General features: G+C 38.5%; 1 protein-coding gene across 3 annotated transcripts in view; it reads left to right on the top strand.

Annotated features, from left to right (window-relative positions):
- Positions 1–13856, top strand: part of GPR141 (G protein-coupled receptor 141) — a 38545-nt gene extending 24689 nt beyond the window's left edge. The window contains exons 1-3 of one of the 3 annotated variants that reach the window (XM_046019987.1): positions 4866–4976; positions 5723–5828; positions 10013–13856. In XM_046019987.1, the coding sequence (XP_045875943.1) occupies positions 10027–10932 (906 nt within the window). In that variant the 5' untranslated portion in view covers positions 4866–4976; positions 5723–5828; positions 10013–10026 and the 3' untranslated portion in view covers positions 10933–13856. Of the gene's footprint in view, positions 1–4865; positions 4977–5722; positions 5829–10012 lie in introns of those variants that run through there. The other 2 variants (XM_046019988.1, XM_046019986.1) reach the window with 2 other exon arrangements.
- The last annotated feature ends 3498 nt before the right edge of the window (positions 13857–17354 follow it).

Raw genomic sequence — 17354 nt, 5'->3', positions numbered from 1 at the left:
TAGATTATTAAAGCCTACATAGTTTGTACATTTGCTGATCGATGTGTTCAGGCTGTAATGAAGACGACAGTGCTGTTCATTAAAGAAATCTTTCCAACTTTGTTGTCTGTCTTTCGTGGCTCATATGAGTCCATCTCTGGACATTTCCTATTTTCTCCTTTTCTCCCTTACTCTGTCTACCAAATCTTTTCTATCCTTTAATTCCATTTCAACAGCAGCCTCTCCTATGAAGGCTTCCTGGATTTCTCCTTCTCCCAGTTTGGCTTATTCCCTCACTACTCTGCTCTCAAGACACTCTCTCACTCTACCTTCATGTACATCTACTACATATGTCTGCCTCCTTTATAGATGATAAGCTGCTTGAGGGCAGGATGATGTTCTATTTGTGCTGCTCATTCATTACTATATAATCTTTACACACCTCTTGGGAAAACATATACACCTCAAATAAAGTTGTTTAAAGGTAATACACCAGGAAATAGGTCTTTGCTCTCATAGCTTTGCAATGTATTGCTTCTCCTCTTTGAGATGAAATCGATCAATTACATTGAAAGTTGCCGTTAAAAAAAAAGTTGCCATCATTAAAAGGTTATGCCTAGTAAGGGAAATGAGAAGCCTTAAATTCAACAAATATTCAACAAAATATTTCATGTTTACTACAAACCTAGCGTCATTCTAGTAATAGACTAATAGTCATGATCACTGCCCTCATGGGAGATTCTTGTCCAGTGAGGGGAAAGATCAATCAATATACAAAATAACAGGCACATTTACAGTTAGACATTGTATTAAATGTTATGAAGAAAGGGAATGGTGATTCACGATAAAATAAAAGCTTTGGAGAAAATGAGGGTTAGAAATTCATTTCTGCTGATGAGCCTTGATGCGAAGTAAATGGAATGACAACATGCATTCATGGAACTTGACAAAGCCTCTCTTAGCAAAGGAAACATGACATTTGTCCTAAACAGGAATGAGAGAGGAATTGACACTGGAACCTCATCCACATAAGTGTGGATTCTTCTGAGATAATAAGGGTGACAGAGAATATGAAAATACTTCAAGGATTTTAAGTTTCAAATGCCCACCAAAAGCATGGAATTTGGAGATACAGTACCTCCACTCTTCTATTTTAGGTTTTCCTGATAGGTTTTGTGGGAGACATTACAGGGACATGAAGAATAAGCTTTACTATTTGTAAATAGAGACTCCTACTACTTCTCTCCCTCTGTCTTCACAAAGACTTTTCCTCTTCTCCAGCTTCTCCACTATATGTATTTTTTAAGGACAATAGTCATTGGATTTAGGGCCCACATGGATAATCCAGGATAATCTCATCTTGAGATCCCCAATTACATCTACAAAGATTCTTTTACCAAATAAAATTAAACTCTGGGCCCTTGGGTGACTCAGTCAGTTAAGTGTCTGCCTTTGGCTCAGGTCATAATTCCTGAGTCCCGGGATTGAGCCCCACATTGGGCTCCCTGCTTGGCAGGGAGTCTGCTTCTCCTCCTGCCCTTCACCCTACTTGTGCTCACTCGCTCTTTCTTGCTCTCTCTCTCTCATTCTTTCTCAAATAAATAAATAAAGTCTTTTTTTTAAAAGATTTTATTTATTTATTTGACAGAGATCACAAGTAGGGAGAGAGGCAGGCATAGAGAGAGAGAGAGAGAGAGGAGGAAGCAGGCTCCCTGCCAAGCAGAGAGCCCGATGCGGGGCTCTACCCAGGACCCTGGGATCATGACCTGAGCGAAAGGCAGAGGCTTTAACCCACTGAGCCACCCAGGTACCACAAATAAATAAAGTCTTAAAAAAACTGTTAAAAAACACACTCATAGGTTTGGAAGATTAAGATTTAGATATCTATCTTTGGGGGTTAGCCACCATTCAATTCCACTACACCATCCCACTCAGAAAATATGGGAAAGACAAGGCATTTCTGCTCTCATTGTACACAGCAGTTGTAGCTATAAATAAATAAATATGGAACATTAATAGCAATACTGGCATGTCATCTGAGATGAAAAAACATCATCCAGGGGAAGATATTTAAGCCAAGTCAATGACACCAGTTTGAGATCTCTAGTGAATGCCACCCTTCCCTCTCAGACAGTCTTGGAACTTTAATGTCTAAGTCCTTTTTGAATATTCTATTTTAAGGCCCTTCAAGACTGAAGTTAATTCTGTGGGTAGAATCCAGAGAAGCTGCTGATTTGGTATTGGGTAGCTTTAAGAAGATGAAATGTGAATCAGAAAGCCCAAAAGAAATGCCTTTGGCTGCTTGGCAACCAGGACTATTGTAGGTAATTCTGTTGTTTGAGCCTAAAGTGGAAGTGTGCAGGAGCAAAGAGACAGAGTAAGAGACGACAGCAAAACCCATGTCTTTGGTAAATCACAGAATCTCAAGATTGGTCATCTTAATTTGACCATCAGATTTAGTGATGAGTTTTCTGGACAACAGTCTGCCAAGAAGTTTTCCGATCCATATTTGGGTATCTGGTGCCTCTTCCTTCATCCAGCATTGTTAATAGTTTCTTCTTTAACATGGATTTTACCCTCTGTTTAATAGACAAACTGGTTCTCATCTTCCTCTGAAAAGGACCAAAATGCTTCTAATGGCTTAGTTCTTCTCTTCAAAAATATTGAAACTTACCCTTTGCCACATATATCAGAGAGTCATGAGTCACTGTTGTAAGAAGGGCATAAGCCATCTACTCTTTGAGCTTACCTTGGCCATGGTTAGAACGTGCAGTTCAGGGGCTGCTGGATAGCAAACCAAGAACAAAGTGGCTGAGGATTAGATGGGAAACTGAGGAAATTAGTGGCATTTCCTACTCTGGGGATTTCAGTAGGGTACTATTTCAGCCCCTGTAGAACAGGGCAGGGAATACACTTTGAAATAAACTTTGAATAAGGCAAATCCCTCCAGGGATTCCATTAGAAATAAGTCAAGGATGAAAAGAAGTAGGAACACCCCTTAGAAACAGGGACCAGCAGGAATAATTGAGGAAGTAGACCCTAGAGAACTTGAGAGTCAGGCTGGAACCAGTATCTGAGAGGCTGACTGGTCCTGGGAGGATCAATGATCAGAAAGCTACAACAAAATAAATAGAGGGCATTGAGTGAAAGAAAGGGGTGCCAAAATGAGAAGTAGATGGGGTACAGGGAGGCTCAAGATCTAGGGAGGCTGGGAGGTGAACCAGGAACTAGGCAAAAGAGCAGTCAGAGGCAAGATTGGCATGACTCGAGCCTCGCACTCCTAGTAGAGGGCTGTGCCCCAGCTGTTCAGCTCTTTATCCAGAGATTCCTGGGTAAAGGGCAGTAGACACTTGCAGATACCAGCCCCTTGTGCCTATCAATAGCTACAGGTGGTCTTTCCTGGGACAGATCTGTCTGGGGTTGAGCAGCTGGCCAAGTCCTACCATAACAATCTCTCAGTATGATTTTTCAATCTCAAAAAAGGTGGGGGGAGGTTGAGAACTTAATAGTTCAAAAAGTGAAAAGGAATTAAGAAAGGGGTTCAAGAATCTAACTTTAGGACAAATTAAATTTTGGTAGTTAAATTTTAATGCAATTTTTTTTCTATTATATTACAATCTGGTGAAATGATTCTCAATCATTTATTGACTTTAGAGAATATGGAGTGGACCTATTTTAATTACTTCTCTAAGTCTGCTGCTAGTATTCAATTAATTGTCTTTAAATATTCTGGTCACGAGACATACACAAGTGCACTGGAGAAACAAAGCAGAGACGGAACGTCCACTTTTTTGTCCAGGAGGACTTCTGTACTACTGCAACCCAGTGAAGTGACACTCCACATCTGGGTGTCCATGCTGCCACATGTTAGCTGAGTGACCTTAGGAAAGTTACTTAACTCTCCTGAGTCTCAATTTCTTTTATTTTCTTCCTTCCTTCCTTTCTTTTTTTCCTTTCCCTTTCTTTCTTTCTTTTTTCCTTTCCTTTCCTTTTCCTTCCATCCTTCCTTTATTTCCTTCCTTTCTTTCTTCCTTCCTTCCTCTTCTTTCTTTCTCTTCTCTCTTTCTTTCTTCCTAGATTTATTTGGGAGTGAGAGAAAGTGCATGCACAGGGGGAAGGGCAGGGGGAAAGGGAGAGAATGCTCAACTCGACTCCCTCCTGAGTGCAGAGCCCTGGGTAGGGCTTGATCCCAGGACCCTGAGATCATGACTTGAGCCAGAATCCAGAATCGGCTGCTTAGCCAACTGAGTCACCCCCTGAGGCTCAATTTCTTCATCTGATATTTGGGATAAAAAGTAGCCATGCCCGGGGCGCCTGGGTGGCTCAGTGGGTTAAAGCCTCTACCTTCGGCTCAGGTCATGATCCCAGGGTTCCGGGATCGAGCCCTGCATCGGGCTCTCTGCTCTGCGGATAGCCTGCTTCCTCGTGTCTCTCTCTCTGCCTGCCTCTCTGCCTACTTGTGATCTCTGTCTGTCAAATAAATAAATAAAATCTTTAAAGAAAAAAAAAAGTAGCCATGCCCTCGACTTCTTGGGAGGATTACAAGTAATGTATGTGAAATTTCCTTCATAGTGCCAAGAATGGAGGCAGGGCAGCTATCATTACCAACAAACTGTGTTGAACAGACATGTTCACTGTTGATAAGAAAGCATAAATTCAGAGGTACCTGGGACTAAAGAAGGGAGAAGGGTGAGCTATTTAGCTAATTTCTGGCTTCATTTCGGGGGGAAAGGATGCATATGAAACATAAGGAAAAACTGAGACAAGAGTGGTAAGTGCTATGAAGAAAATGACTGGGGTAGTGCTTGTTCTCTCACACTGAATGAATCTGCCCACAGTCTCATCTGTTCAGAGTGCAGCAGGAGGAGTGAATCAAGGAATGGAGTGGGAAGCAAAGAAGAATGACGTGTAAGGTCAAAGGGACCAGGCCTTTTATCATGCGCCTGGCCGGGTCCTCCACTGGCACTGCGGCCACTGAGCTATCTAACCAGGGACCTGTGAGTGACACTTCTTTCCTCTGCTCCCAACTGGAAAGCAGTCCATTGCTTAGCACCACTGACTCTTTCTTCATTCTTTGTTTTGTCAGTAATGATTCTCAGTTGATAATGAGGCTCAGTTCAGATAGTTTCTTTTTCTAATTAATGACTTTATTGAGATATGATCCCTAAACCACAAAATTCTCTATTTTAAATTGTACAATTCAGTTGATTTTAGTATATTCACAGAGATGCATGCAATTCCTCTTTTAAGTAATCTGAGAAAGGAACACTATAATATATATTGATTATGATTTTAGATATGTTGGACTTGTTTCCTTTTTAAACTTATCTATTTACCATGTTTCTTAGTTTGCTTTATTTTTTCCTTCCTTCTTTTGCTTAGATTTATTGGCTTTACTGAATTTCATTTTCCCTTCTTATAATTTATAACCCATATCAACTTCTACTCACTAAGTGACCATTTTTAATTTTCATCAACAGTTTAAATTCACATTTTTTGGTTTCTCCAAGTCCAGAGTCTTCAATTTTGTTTACTTTGGGGGCAAATTCCCTGAAGTGGTACCAACTTGCACCAATCTTTATGATATTTAAACTTAATCAGCACAATAGCCTGCTAATGGCATCACTCTTTTTACCTTGCCCTCCTCTAATCTTTTCTCCAGTAAAACCAAAAAACAGCTTTTGGAATTGAAATACTAAATGGCATTTTATATTTTAAAATTTGCATCTCTTATAATTTTCAGGATAAAATAAGAAATCCTCAGAATGGCAATGTGCTTTGTATTTGGCACGTTTCATCTACATCTACAGACATTCACCTGTGTTCTACTCATTTACCCAATGTTCAAGGTATATAAAACTATAGGTAATTCTCTTAATATGCATCCATGCTTTTTCTCAGACTCTTGTCTATACATGGAGTACTCTATCTCTCCTTCTCTGCATCTGGAACTTCAAAGCATCCTTTAAGTTCCAGCACCAGTTATGTGCCCAAGAATTACTCTAACGCCACTACATTCTGATGTGTTCACTCTCCACTGTCTGTTAATTATTCCCCTTTCTGAATTACTTTGGCATTTTTTATGTACCTATAGATGTTGTAAATAATTTATTTACCTCTTCCTCCCTTACCAGACAAAAAGAGATCTAAATGCAGGGATGTGTTTTGTTCATCTCAGAATCTTCACTATGTGCTATGCAAAAGACACAATGACATGACTTGTTTAATAACAAAATGAAAAATCCCAAGTTGATTGTAGATGCTTTTCCATTTAGAAATAAGGGACCTAAGGTATTATGAACTCATGAGGACATGGACTGCTTACTGCCATTTGGTAGGACTCTACAAATTTCTTAGGACTCTCACTTTGTAGACTGGTCTCTGATGTTGGCTCTACCATGGATTCCTTATAAACAACTACAAAAGCCACTTCCATGTCTCACATCTGATATTGAGGTAGTCCTAGGACCGGGAGTAATGACCACTGAGGCCCAAGCAAGTTTATGGGCAGAGCATTGGGAAGGGAACTGCCAAGACACAGAGAAAAAGTCCCCAGCCAAACCACAGGCTAAGCTGAGGAGCTCTGCAGTACATAGGCTGAGGTCAGAACAGAATAAAGAAATCATTCAGGCAGGATGGGGGAGTCTTGGTGGTCTGGTGGCAGAGAGGCTAGATAGAGAATTACAAAAGCCAGTAGGAAGGATCTAGCATGGCACACTAAGAAGTTTACACATCTCCAAGAGACATAAAATCATTTATCATAGAATTTGGACTTCAGCCTCAGTGTCTAGCTGTACATTTGGTGTCTACAGAGAGAAGAAACCCAGAGGTTTGAAAAATAATATTGTAGGAAAAGCATGAAGGTCTATAAATCCAGGGCAAAGGATGAGGGTGAGGAAATGGAGGTGGTGGTGGGCATTAACAGGAGGGATACCTTGAAACATAAGTTGGGGTCAGATTGCAAAGGGCTTATAAGACATGGTGGGTGCCAAAGGAACTAAAGAAGGATTTTAAGCAGGGCAATCAAAGAGGGCAGAGGGAAATTGAATTTGCATCCAGTTTGCGGAGCTTCAGGGGTTAGTCACAGACAAAGAAGAGAACCCTGCCAAGGCAAGGTGGTTCATGGAGAAACAGGAAGACAGTTCCGCTCCCTTAGGAGAGTTTGCTCTGGGTCTATAGTTTATTTCTGGGATCTTGACATCAGTTACTGGATTAGATCCAGATGGGGCTCTATCAAGAATAAGTTTAATAAAGTCAAGGTGGTTTTTCACCATTATTTCACCCTTTCCATTATTAAAAAATAATTGGGGCACCTGGTTGGCTCAGTTGGTTAAGCAACTATCTGACTCTTGATTTCAGCTCAGGTCATGATCTCAAGGCCATGATCTCGAGCCCCACATTGGCTCCATGCTGAGTGTGGAACCAGCTTAAGATTCTCTCTCTCCCTCTTCCCCAACTCTACATGTACACATGTACTCCCCCAAAACTCCCCCCCCAAAAACAACAAAAACCACCATGTTACTTCTGAACAGGTTGTTAATTGCAGGTTGTCTGCTTTAGCTGGTTTATGCGGAAGGTGTCTATATTCTGTAATACCTTACAAAGTATCTTGGAATGTCTGGAACCAGGCTTGGTTGTCACAGAGAGATCACGGCACTTTATAAGAAAGAAAGAGGATTTGAGACAGATGATATGCAACTGATTATACCTTTTTCTTTCAAAAGTCAGTCCAGATTCTAGTTCAATAGCTGGAGAAAATGATGGACAGAACTTATGATGGCACATTCACCCCTAATTCAGATACAAACACAATATAACTACATGTTTACTTAGAGGAACTACTTTTCAAAGGGGAAAATAATAGACAAATACAGAGATTACACATCACATAGAATAGATATAACATGAAGCAATCTTTTAAGTGGGTCATATGGAAATTCTATTCCATGCCCACAAAAGCAGGGCTTCCCCGGGGTCAGGTTATTATTTTTTTAAATTAGTTTTATTAAGAAGTAAGTTATATACAAGAAAATTCAACAATTTTAAGTGTGCAATTTGATAAGCTTTGACAAATAAGTAGAATTTATAGTCCATCTCTCTATAAATTCTCCCATATCCCTTTGAAGTCAATCCCGTCCCCTGCAATGTAGGCCCTGGGCTAGACTGATCTTCTGTCTCAGTAATTTTGATTTTCTAGAAAAATGAATTATACAATATGTAGTGTTTTGTGGCTAGCATCTTTTATTTAGCACAATGTTTCTTAACTTTTAAAATTATCTCCCTCATAAAGACTTTTTAAGCCATTTGTTCCCTGTTTTACCTCTCCTTATGAAATTTTAATACCACAGATATACTCTATGTCTGTTTATGTACTTATGTATATGTTTTATACATACAAAGTTAGGTGTTTTTTTTCACACCTCAAGAACACACTTTTGAGAATACGTGATTTACATGTCTGCAAGTATAATGCTTTTGTGATTCATCAGTGATTCATTTTTGTTGCTCGGTAATTTTGATTGTATGAAGAGACATTCATGAAGTCAGTAAAAATAATTGCAAATGTGTTACAAAGGTACTAAGAATATAATTCAACTACTGTTTGTCCTCAAAGTAGATCCTCAGTCTCCCTGTTGTCAGTAAGCAGATTTTTGATCACACAATTGTTGAAGTTAGAAATCTAGGAGTGACTGAGATACCTTCTTTTTCCCTTCATTTCCCCATATACACTCCATTGAATTCTGTCAATTTCACCTCTAGATGCTCTCTCTCTCTTTTTTTAAAGATTTTATTTATTAGAGAGAGGGAGGATGAGTTGGGGGAGGCAACTCCCCCACACTGAGCATGGAACCTGATTCTGGGCTCAATGTGGGGCTAGATGTGTTGTTTGATTCCCAGATGCTAAGACCATGATCCAGTCAAACAAAGTGAGATGCTCAACTGACTGAGCCACCCCGGTGCCCCACCTTTACAGTATTTCTTGAATCTGGTCTCAAGGGATCAGATTTTGTTATGATCCAGAACATTCTAGACATGGAAGGATTTTTTAATCATAAAAGAAATGGGAAGTCACTGAAGGGATTTAAATAAGAAAATGAAAGGACTTGATCAGTGTAATTAAAAGATTACTAAATCTTTCACTTAATAAATAATAAATTCGACTGTGGATAATAAGTTAGAAGGGACCAAGACTACTTAGGGAAAGGATATTTCCAGAGGAAAAATGATAGTGGTTCTTTTACGAATTTGAGGGTGTGGGAATAGAATTGGGAGATATGCTGCATTTTCAGTGGGACCCATGAAAACTTAGCCAAGGTCTCACTGCTAGATGAAAACAAAACTATGACAAGAAATTCAAATATACACTCCTATTGATTATAGTTGCTTTGACTTAGCTAATTTTCTTTGGCCAAAGTAATCAGTATTCTAAATGAGTTATGTATATTCTTAAATCATTTGCTGATGAGTTTAAAGGAATTAGAGAATTAGAATCATACTTAAAAATGTGTGTGTACTTAACACACACATCCAACTTTCCTTCTGTGTTGTAATCCACCCCCCACCCACTGGCTGTTGCAGTACTAGTATCCATGTATCAGCTTCATATGGTCTGCAATCGAGTTTCATGCAAACTGTTTTTTAAAAAGATTTTATTTATTTATTTGAGAGAGAGAGAGCACCCTGGGACCATGACCTGAACTGAGGGCAGTCCCACTGAGCCACCCAGGCATCCCTATGCAAACTATTTTGACTATGTATGTACAAACACACACACACACACACACACACATACACACGTGTCTCTGGGGGCTTCTCGATGAGGTCTTTAACTTATTAATGCTTCAGAATCAATAACTTACTATGTTTTCAGTCTTGATTACAGATATGCAGATGACATAGTCTTTATTCTTAAGATACATAAAGTTTACATCATGTAAATAGATTAAATGACAAAATCACATTGCTAGTGCTAAGGAGATAAGAACAAAGCTCTGGAAATTTGTCAGTTACACTGGTGTTTCGTCTCTTCTAGGTGACTTCTGAAGTATGGCTCACCACAACATTTCATCCTGCAGTCCTATACTGACACCCCATTTAACCAGGCTCTACTTCCTCGTTCTCATTGGAGGGCTGGCGGGCATCATCTCCATTCTGTTCCTGCTGGTGAATATGAACACCCGATCTGTAACTACCACAGCAGTTGTTAACCTGGTGGTGGTCCACAGCGTTTTTCTGCTGACAGTGCCTTTTCGCTTGACATATCTCATCAAGCAAACTTGGATATTTGGGTTGCCCTTCTGCAAATTTGTGAGTGCCATGCTACACATCCATATGTACCTCACATTCCTGTTCTACGTGGTGATCTTGGTCATTCGGTACCTCATCTTCTTCAAGCACAAGGACAAAGTAGAATTCTACAGAAAGCTGCATGCTGTGGCTGCCAGTACCGGGATGTGGCTGCTGGTGATTGTCATCGTGGTACCTGTGTTTGCGTCTCAGTATGGCACTCACCAGGTGTATGATGAGCAACACTGTTTTAAATTCCACAAAGAGCTTGATCGTGTATATGTGCGAGTCATCAACTATATGATAGTTACTGCTGTCATAGCCACTGCAGTGGTTCTCCTAGTCTTCCAGATCTTCATCATCATATCAATGGTGCGGAAGCTACGCCACTCCTTACTATCCCACCAGGAGTTCTGGGCCCAGCTGAAAAACCTATTTTTTATAGGAGTCATCTTTGTTTGCTTCCTTCCCTACCACTTCTTTAGGATCTATTATTTGTACACGGTGGCACACTCACGTGACTGTAACGACACTGCTGCATTTTATAATGAAATCTTCTTGAGTGTAACAGCAATTAGCTGCTTTGATTTGTTGCTCTTTGTTCTTGGAGGAAGCCACTGTAAGCAAAAGATAATTGACCTATGGAATTGCCTCTTGTGCCGTTAGCCACAAACTTCAGTATTCAGAACTCTTTTATATTGGGAGTAGAAATGGGCATAGAGAAGTAGGAAGGGTTATTTCATTATTGATTAAAGCCATGCCATAATGCGGCCGATCAAAAGGACTATAAAATGTCAGAGCATTCATTCCAGTCCTTATTTAATCCTACCACCTCTAAATGATGCATATAGAAAATCTAGTGATGTTCAGTCCACCTGGAGTTGCAATACTGCATTATTTTCCTATATAAAAAGTCTACCTGGCCCACCTGGGCACATGGGTCTAACGGTTTCTGAGCTTCACCAGCTTAGTTTAGTTTCATCAGTTTGAAACATACCTTATTTGGGCTTTGGATTGGATTCAGCCCTCTAGTTCTTTTCATTCCACTTAACCTGAGGTGAATGAACCCTGGCAACAAATCAGCCCCAAAGATACAAACTCCAGTTTGCTGATGAGATAAGATATCCATTCAACTCCCATCCTGACAAACCAGAGATAAAGCGGGAGAACAGGAAGAAACTTTTCTAGATTATCATAATTTTGGTGGGAAGTCACTTATCTAAAAATCAAGAGAAACACGTCCTTATGACCTTCTGCTATAACAAGGTTATCCAGATTAGTTCTTTGAGAGGTCAAGTTTAAGGACATGGGCTCAACATCCTCAGTAACTCTAAAAATCATTTAAATTTTACTAAACTAAACAATGTAACTAAAATGTAACTAAATCATCTGCAATGTAACTAAATTAACAATGTAACTAAATTAATAACAATGTAACTAAGACCATTTCAATCTTACTAAATAAGGGTGAAAGGGATAAGTTAAAGAATGTTCCTGACCAATATGCTGCCAGGCATGAACATGAGTTCCTGAGGGAAATGATTACATTTTTCCCTTTCTGCTTCTTGAAAAATCTGTACATGTCTTGGGCCAGTTAATTTTAGATTTACCTTGGAAACAGAATGTTACACTCTTTACAGTTTCCTCTCCCCTTAAGGTTATGAGTATTTAAATAAATGAAAACAACATTCTTAAAAAAAGAACTTGAGAAATATATAGAACAATTAATTTAGACTATGAGATTAATTAGTCCACTAAGTTGATACATAGGCTTGTGGGCTTTTTCCCTTCCTGACCGTATTTCTACAATTTCCCTCAAAGTTTCACAATTTTGAAACTTCACAAGGAACCGATCCAGTTTTATATCTAATGCTTCAGAACTAAAGCAATTTATGATAAGAATAGAACAGAATGAATTAGGGTAAAAAAAAAATTTCCCAGAAAAATGAAGGATCAGAATTTAAAGACTTTTTTTTTTTTAATTTGTTATAATCTATGGATCCATAAATTTACCAGATGGATAACAAATATCCCTGAGTTTCTCTAATCACTAAAATTGTTGAGTCATAGAAATTAATTTAGAGGAAGAAAGCAACAATATGCTGCACAGACTTGTTCCCAAAATTTTCCTGTTTTAAAATCTATGTCCTTTTTTCTTTTTTAAGTTATATTTCCCTAATTTCTTATTTGTCTTCTTTTCCCATTGTTTTAGTTTTTTTCTTCTCATTTTGACTTATAACATTTGTAAGAAAATTTCTAAGGCCTATAAAAATTTTAAGAAATTTGTAATACCCATAAATAAGAAAATAGTAAAATATAATAAAAGTAGTATAGAATGATGTAAATAGTAAAATATTAAAATTCTTAAACAATTATTTTTGGAAATTACATCAAATTTCTCTTCTTATATATGTGTCTTACTATCTGTTAGCTTGTAAGTTATATTATAATCTCTTCCAGATTCTAAATATGTTGAGCTCAGGCGATTATGCTTTCCCCTATATTATTATATATTATAATCAAGGGCTTATTTCTTCAGATCTATAAGAAATATTACCCAAAATACAGAGATACAGTATTCGAGTGTACTACTGGCATTTTGTTGCTGGGGCCAGAGACTAGGCATCTTGCCTTGCACACAGCTCTCTGCATAGTAAATAATTACCAGGTGTTGTTGTGTATTTGAATGTTCTTCCAAACATTTATGAAAGGAAACATATGTTCGTAATAATTAGTCAGGTTTTATTTCATTTTCATAAACACATAGTATTTTTGGTATGTTTTTAATTTTATGAATTTTCTGAAAATGTAGCTACTAGGGATATGGAGGAAAGTTTTTATTCTGTTTTCCTCAGAACTTTACCAAGAGTTGTTCATTCCTTTGGAAAAGCATATCATCAATGTCAATACCATCTGTGGCATTAAAATATACAACATACCTATAGGGGTGCCTGGGTGGCTCAGTGGATTAAGCCGCTGCCTTCGGCTCGGGTCATGATCTCAGGGTCCTGGGATCGAGCCCCGCGTCGGGCTCTCTGCTCTGCAGGGAGCCTGTTTCCTCCTCTCTCTCTGCCTGCCTCTCTGCCTACTTGTGATCTCTCTGTCAAATAAATAAAATAAAATCTTTAAAAAAACAAACAAACAAAAAAATATACAACATACCTGTAAACAATATTTGTAGCTGTGGTAATCAGGTAGATACTAGATATAGGTGCTAACATCAGCCTGCCTAATTTGTCTCCTTTTGTGAACATCTCTGAGCATTTATACATTAAAATATATATTACTTTATTATAAACAACTTTCTCCTTCATTATTCATTTATGTTACAGTTAGAACACTATATAATATTGTAGGAGGATTATATTATCTGTAAACTTTGTTTTAGAATAGTACAAGTGTTACCAAATATTTGGGATAAAAAGTAAGGTTTTGGGTCTCCAAGCATTGAGACCAACTGAGCTAGCACAGTCACTTTAAAAGAAAGATTTACCAATTATGACATTATGAATAGAAAAAAAATTCCTATACTTTGGGAGTACTTTTTTTTTTTTTTTTTTAGAGAGAGAGAGAGTGCATGCACACATGTGCAAGTATGCAAGCTGGTGGGGGAAGGAGGAGAGGGAGAAAGAGAATCTCATGCAGGCTCCACACTACACTTGATCTTAGTCAAAAGGCCAAGAAGTGATTAAACAGGCTCCACGCTAAGCATGGAGTCCCACACAGGGCTCAATGTCATGATCCTGAGATCACAGCCTCAGCCGAAAGCTTAACTGACTGCTACCCAGGCACCCCTATTTTGGGAATACTTACCCTTGACTCCATTCAATTCTAGATTATTCCTTTTGTTTCTGTAGTGATTAAAAGAGCAAATGCAACCTTTAAGAAAATTCATGTGGGTATTTTTGCTTTTGTTTTTGATAAGACAAAGGCATTTCCCTAAGCCTCACAACTCTCATATTGGCTCATGGTCAATATTTACCAGATTTTAATCCCAGGGATAATGACAATTTTTGAGGCACAAAAAGAAAGATTACTTCTGGCACCCATTAAAAAGCTTTCTAATCAGCCTTTGTTTGTTACTTAATTTTCCTCTGAAAGGTTCTTTGAGTTCCCTTCCTCCTTAACCTGACATAAATTAGGGGAAAAGAAACTATTTTACCTGTAGGTGAAATGAGCTTCATGTAGAATGATTCAAGAAGTGGTGAAAATCCCCAAATCCTCCTCTAATCCTTGTCAATGGGGCTGCCATTAAAACTGCATTCCTAGGTTAACAAAGCAGTTGTAAAGGAAGACACTGAGCTGAGATGTTCTTGGTCATGGATTCCTGAGTGGGAAATCAGTGAGGTGAAAGTGTGAATGCCATTTCTAAGATTATGTAGATTTTGCCCACTTAATCTCTAATAAGAGGAGGCATAGACCAAGGACTCTCACATTTACTGGGAGTGGGAAGAACAAGGAAACTCTCTTTGTGATGGGGCTAATTACAGCAAATCGGAAATAGTTGGTAACAAAACCCTATAGTAAAGGGACACAGGGACGGTGGATTTGCTTGGATAAGGCTGAGAAGGCTCAGGATATAAAAAGGCATCCACAGATATCCAAAACTAGGCATCAGCTGGACCCTGAGAAGAGCTTTGGCCATTGCATGGCTGAGCCTATTTCTGTGACAGATTGGGCAGGCCAGATATTTGAGAAGACAGAACTCAGAAAAATGAGCAAGTTCTATTACCTGAAGGAGTAAATGTATTGTCTGAAACTTCCAGAGATTAGGAGCTGGGCCCTAATATCAAAATGTACCAGATGGAGGCTTCAACCTGGGACACATTGTAAAAGCCCAGTGGTCAACACCAGGTACCACATTTTGGGTAGGATTAGCAGTGGTGGTCAGGATAGAAAAGGTGGGGACAGATGCTGAAACTGCTAAAAGCCTTATGCTTTTAGGCTCAGTCTCAGCCTTCAGATGGAAAGGAATCTGGACAACCTGCCTGCAGAAGCTATCAGGAACAGAAGACTGCATTGGATGATAAGTAGCTGAAAGCAAGAGGGGCGGAAGTAAGCCTTGGCTAGGAGTTCTGAGCAAGCAAGGGACAGCAGGAAGATGTTGAGCTCTTGGAAAACAGACAGAGCAACAAAGGTAGCCCTTAAGAAAGATAGTTTTGCATAGCTGATGAGAAGATCCTGGATACCATTGTTTTATTTGAATTTTGTCATAGTATTTTATGGTAGTATTTGTATTTTGTCATAGTATTCATCAACAATGAATGGTTTCTTGAAAAGCTGAAAGCTTTTCTTATAAGATCAAGAATAAGACAATGATGTCCACTCTTAGGACTTTTATTCAACATAGTATTAGAAGTCCTAGCCAGAAAAATTAGGTAAGACAAAAAAAAAAAAAAAGATGAAAGAAGTAAAATTGTCTCTATTTGCAGATGACATATTATATACAGGAAACCTTAAAGACCACCAAAATACTATTATAATAAAGGAATTTAATAAAGTTGTAAGATACAAAATCAATATTCTAAGAACAGTTTTCTATCTACTATCTAGATATCTGTCTACTATATACTTTCTAGGCATTTCTATCTACTAACAACAAGGTATCAGAAAAAAATTAAGAAAACAATCCCATTTACAATTGAAGAATAAAATACTTCAGAATGTATTTAACTAAGAGGTAAAAGAGCTGTACAATGATAATTCTAAGACCTTGATGAAAGAAATTGGAAAAGACGCATGGAAAGATATTCCAGGGGTGCCTGTGTGGCTCAGTTATTGGGCGTCTGCTTCGGCTCAGGTCATGGTCCCAGGGTCCTGGGATTGAGCCCTGCATCGGGCTCCCTGCTCAGTTGGGGGAAGCCTGCTTCTCCCTCTTCCTCTCTGCTCCCCTATTTGTGTTCCCTCTCCCACTGTGCCTCTCTCTGTCAAATAAATAAGTAAAATCTTAAAAAAAGAATAAAAGAAGGTATTTTATGCTCATGGATTGAAGAATTATCATTAAAATGTCCATACCACTAAAACCAATCTACTGATACAATGCAAAACCAAAATTCCAATGGCATTTTTCACAGAAATAGGAAAAAAACACCCCCCCCCCAATTTGTATAGAACTATAAGATATTCCGAACAGCCAAAGCAATCTTGAGAAAGAAGAACCAAGCTGGGAGCATCACACTTCCTGATTTCAAACTATCTTACAAAGCTATAGTAATTAAAACAGTATAATACAGGTGTAAAAACAGATCCATAGATCAATGGAAAGAATAAAGAGCCCAGAAATATACCAATGTATATAGAGTCAATTACTTTATGACAAAGGAGCCAAGAATATACAATAGGGAAAGGAGAGTCTCCTTAATAAAAGGTTAGGAAAAATGGACCGCCGTATGCAAAAGAAAGAAATGTGGCCCTTATCTTATGCCATGAGCAAAAATCAGCTTAAAATGGATTAAAGACCTAAATTTAAGATCCAAAACCATAAAACTCCTAGAAGAAAAACATAGGGAGTAAGCTCCTAACACTGTTCTTGGCAATGATTTTTTTTTTTTATTTGAAACTCAAAATAAAGGTAACAAACACAATAAAAACGTGGGATTATGGGGTGCCTGGGTAGCTCAGTGGGTTAAGCCTCTGCCTTTGGCTCAGATCATGATCTCGGGGTCCTGGGATCGAGCCCCACATTGGGCTCTCTGCTTGGAAGGGGGCCTGCTTCCCCCCCTCTCTCTGCCTGTCTCTCTGCCTACTTGTGATCTCTCTGTCAAATAAATAAATAAAATCTTAAAAAAAAAGTGGGATTACATCACTTTAAAAGGCATTTGCATAGTGAGGGAAACCATCAACAAAATGAAATGACAACCTACCAAATGAAAGACAGTATTTGCAATCATATAGCTGATAGGGGTTAATATCCAAAATATATAAAGAATATACTACTCAGTAGCAAAAAAACCCCAAGCAATCTAATTAAAAATGGGCAAAGGAACTGAGTAGACATTTTGCCAATTAGGACTTACAAATGGCCAAACAGTACATGAAAAGATGCTCAAAGTCACTAATCTTCAGAGAAATTTAAACCAAAACCATAA

Source organism: Meles meles, chromosome 10 (assembly GCF_922984935.1).
Source record: "Meles meles chromosome 10, mMelMel3.1 paternal haplotype, whole genome shotgun sequence".
NCBI lineage: Eukaryota > Metazoa > Chordata > Mammalia > Carnivora > Mustelidae > Meles > Meles meles.
The sequence above is the reverse complement of the archived record's forward strand: the minus strand, read 5'-3'. Positions and strand labels throughout refer to the sequence as shown.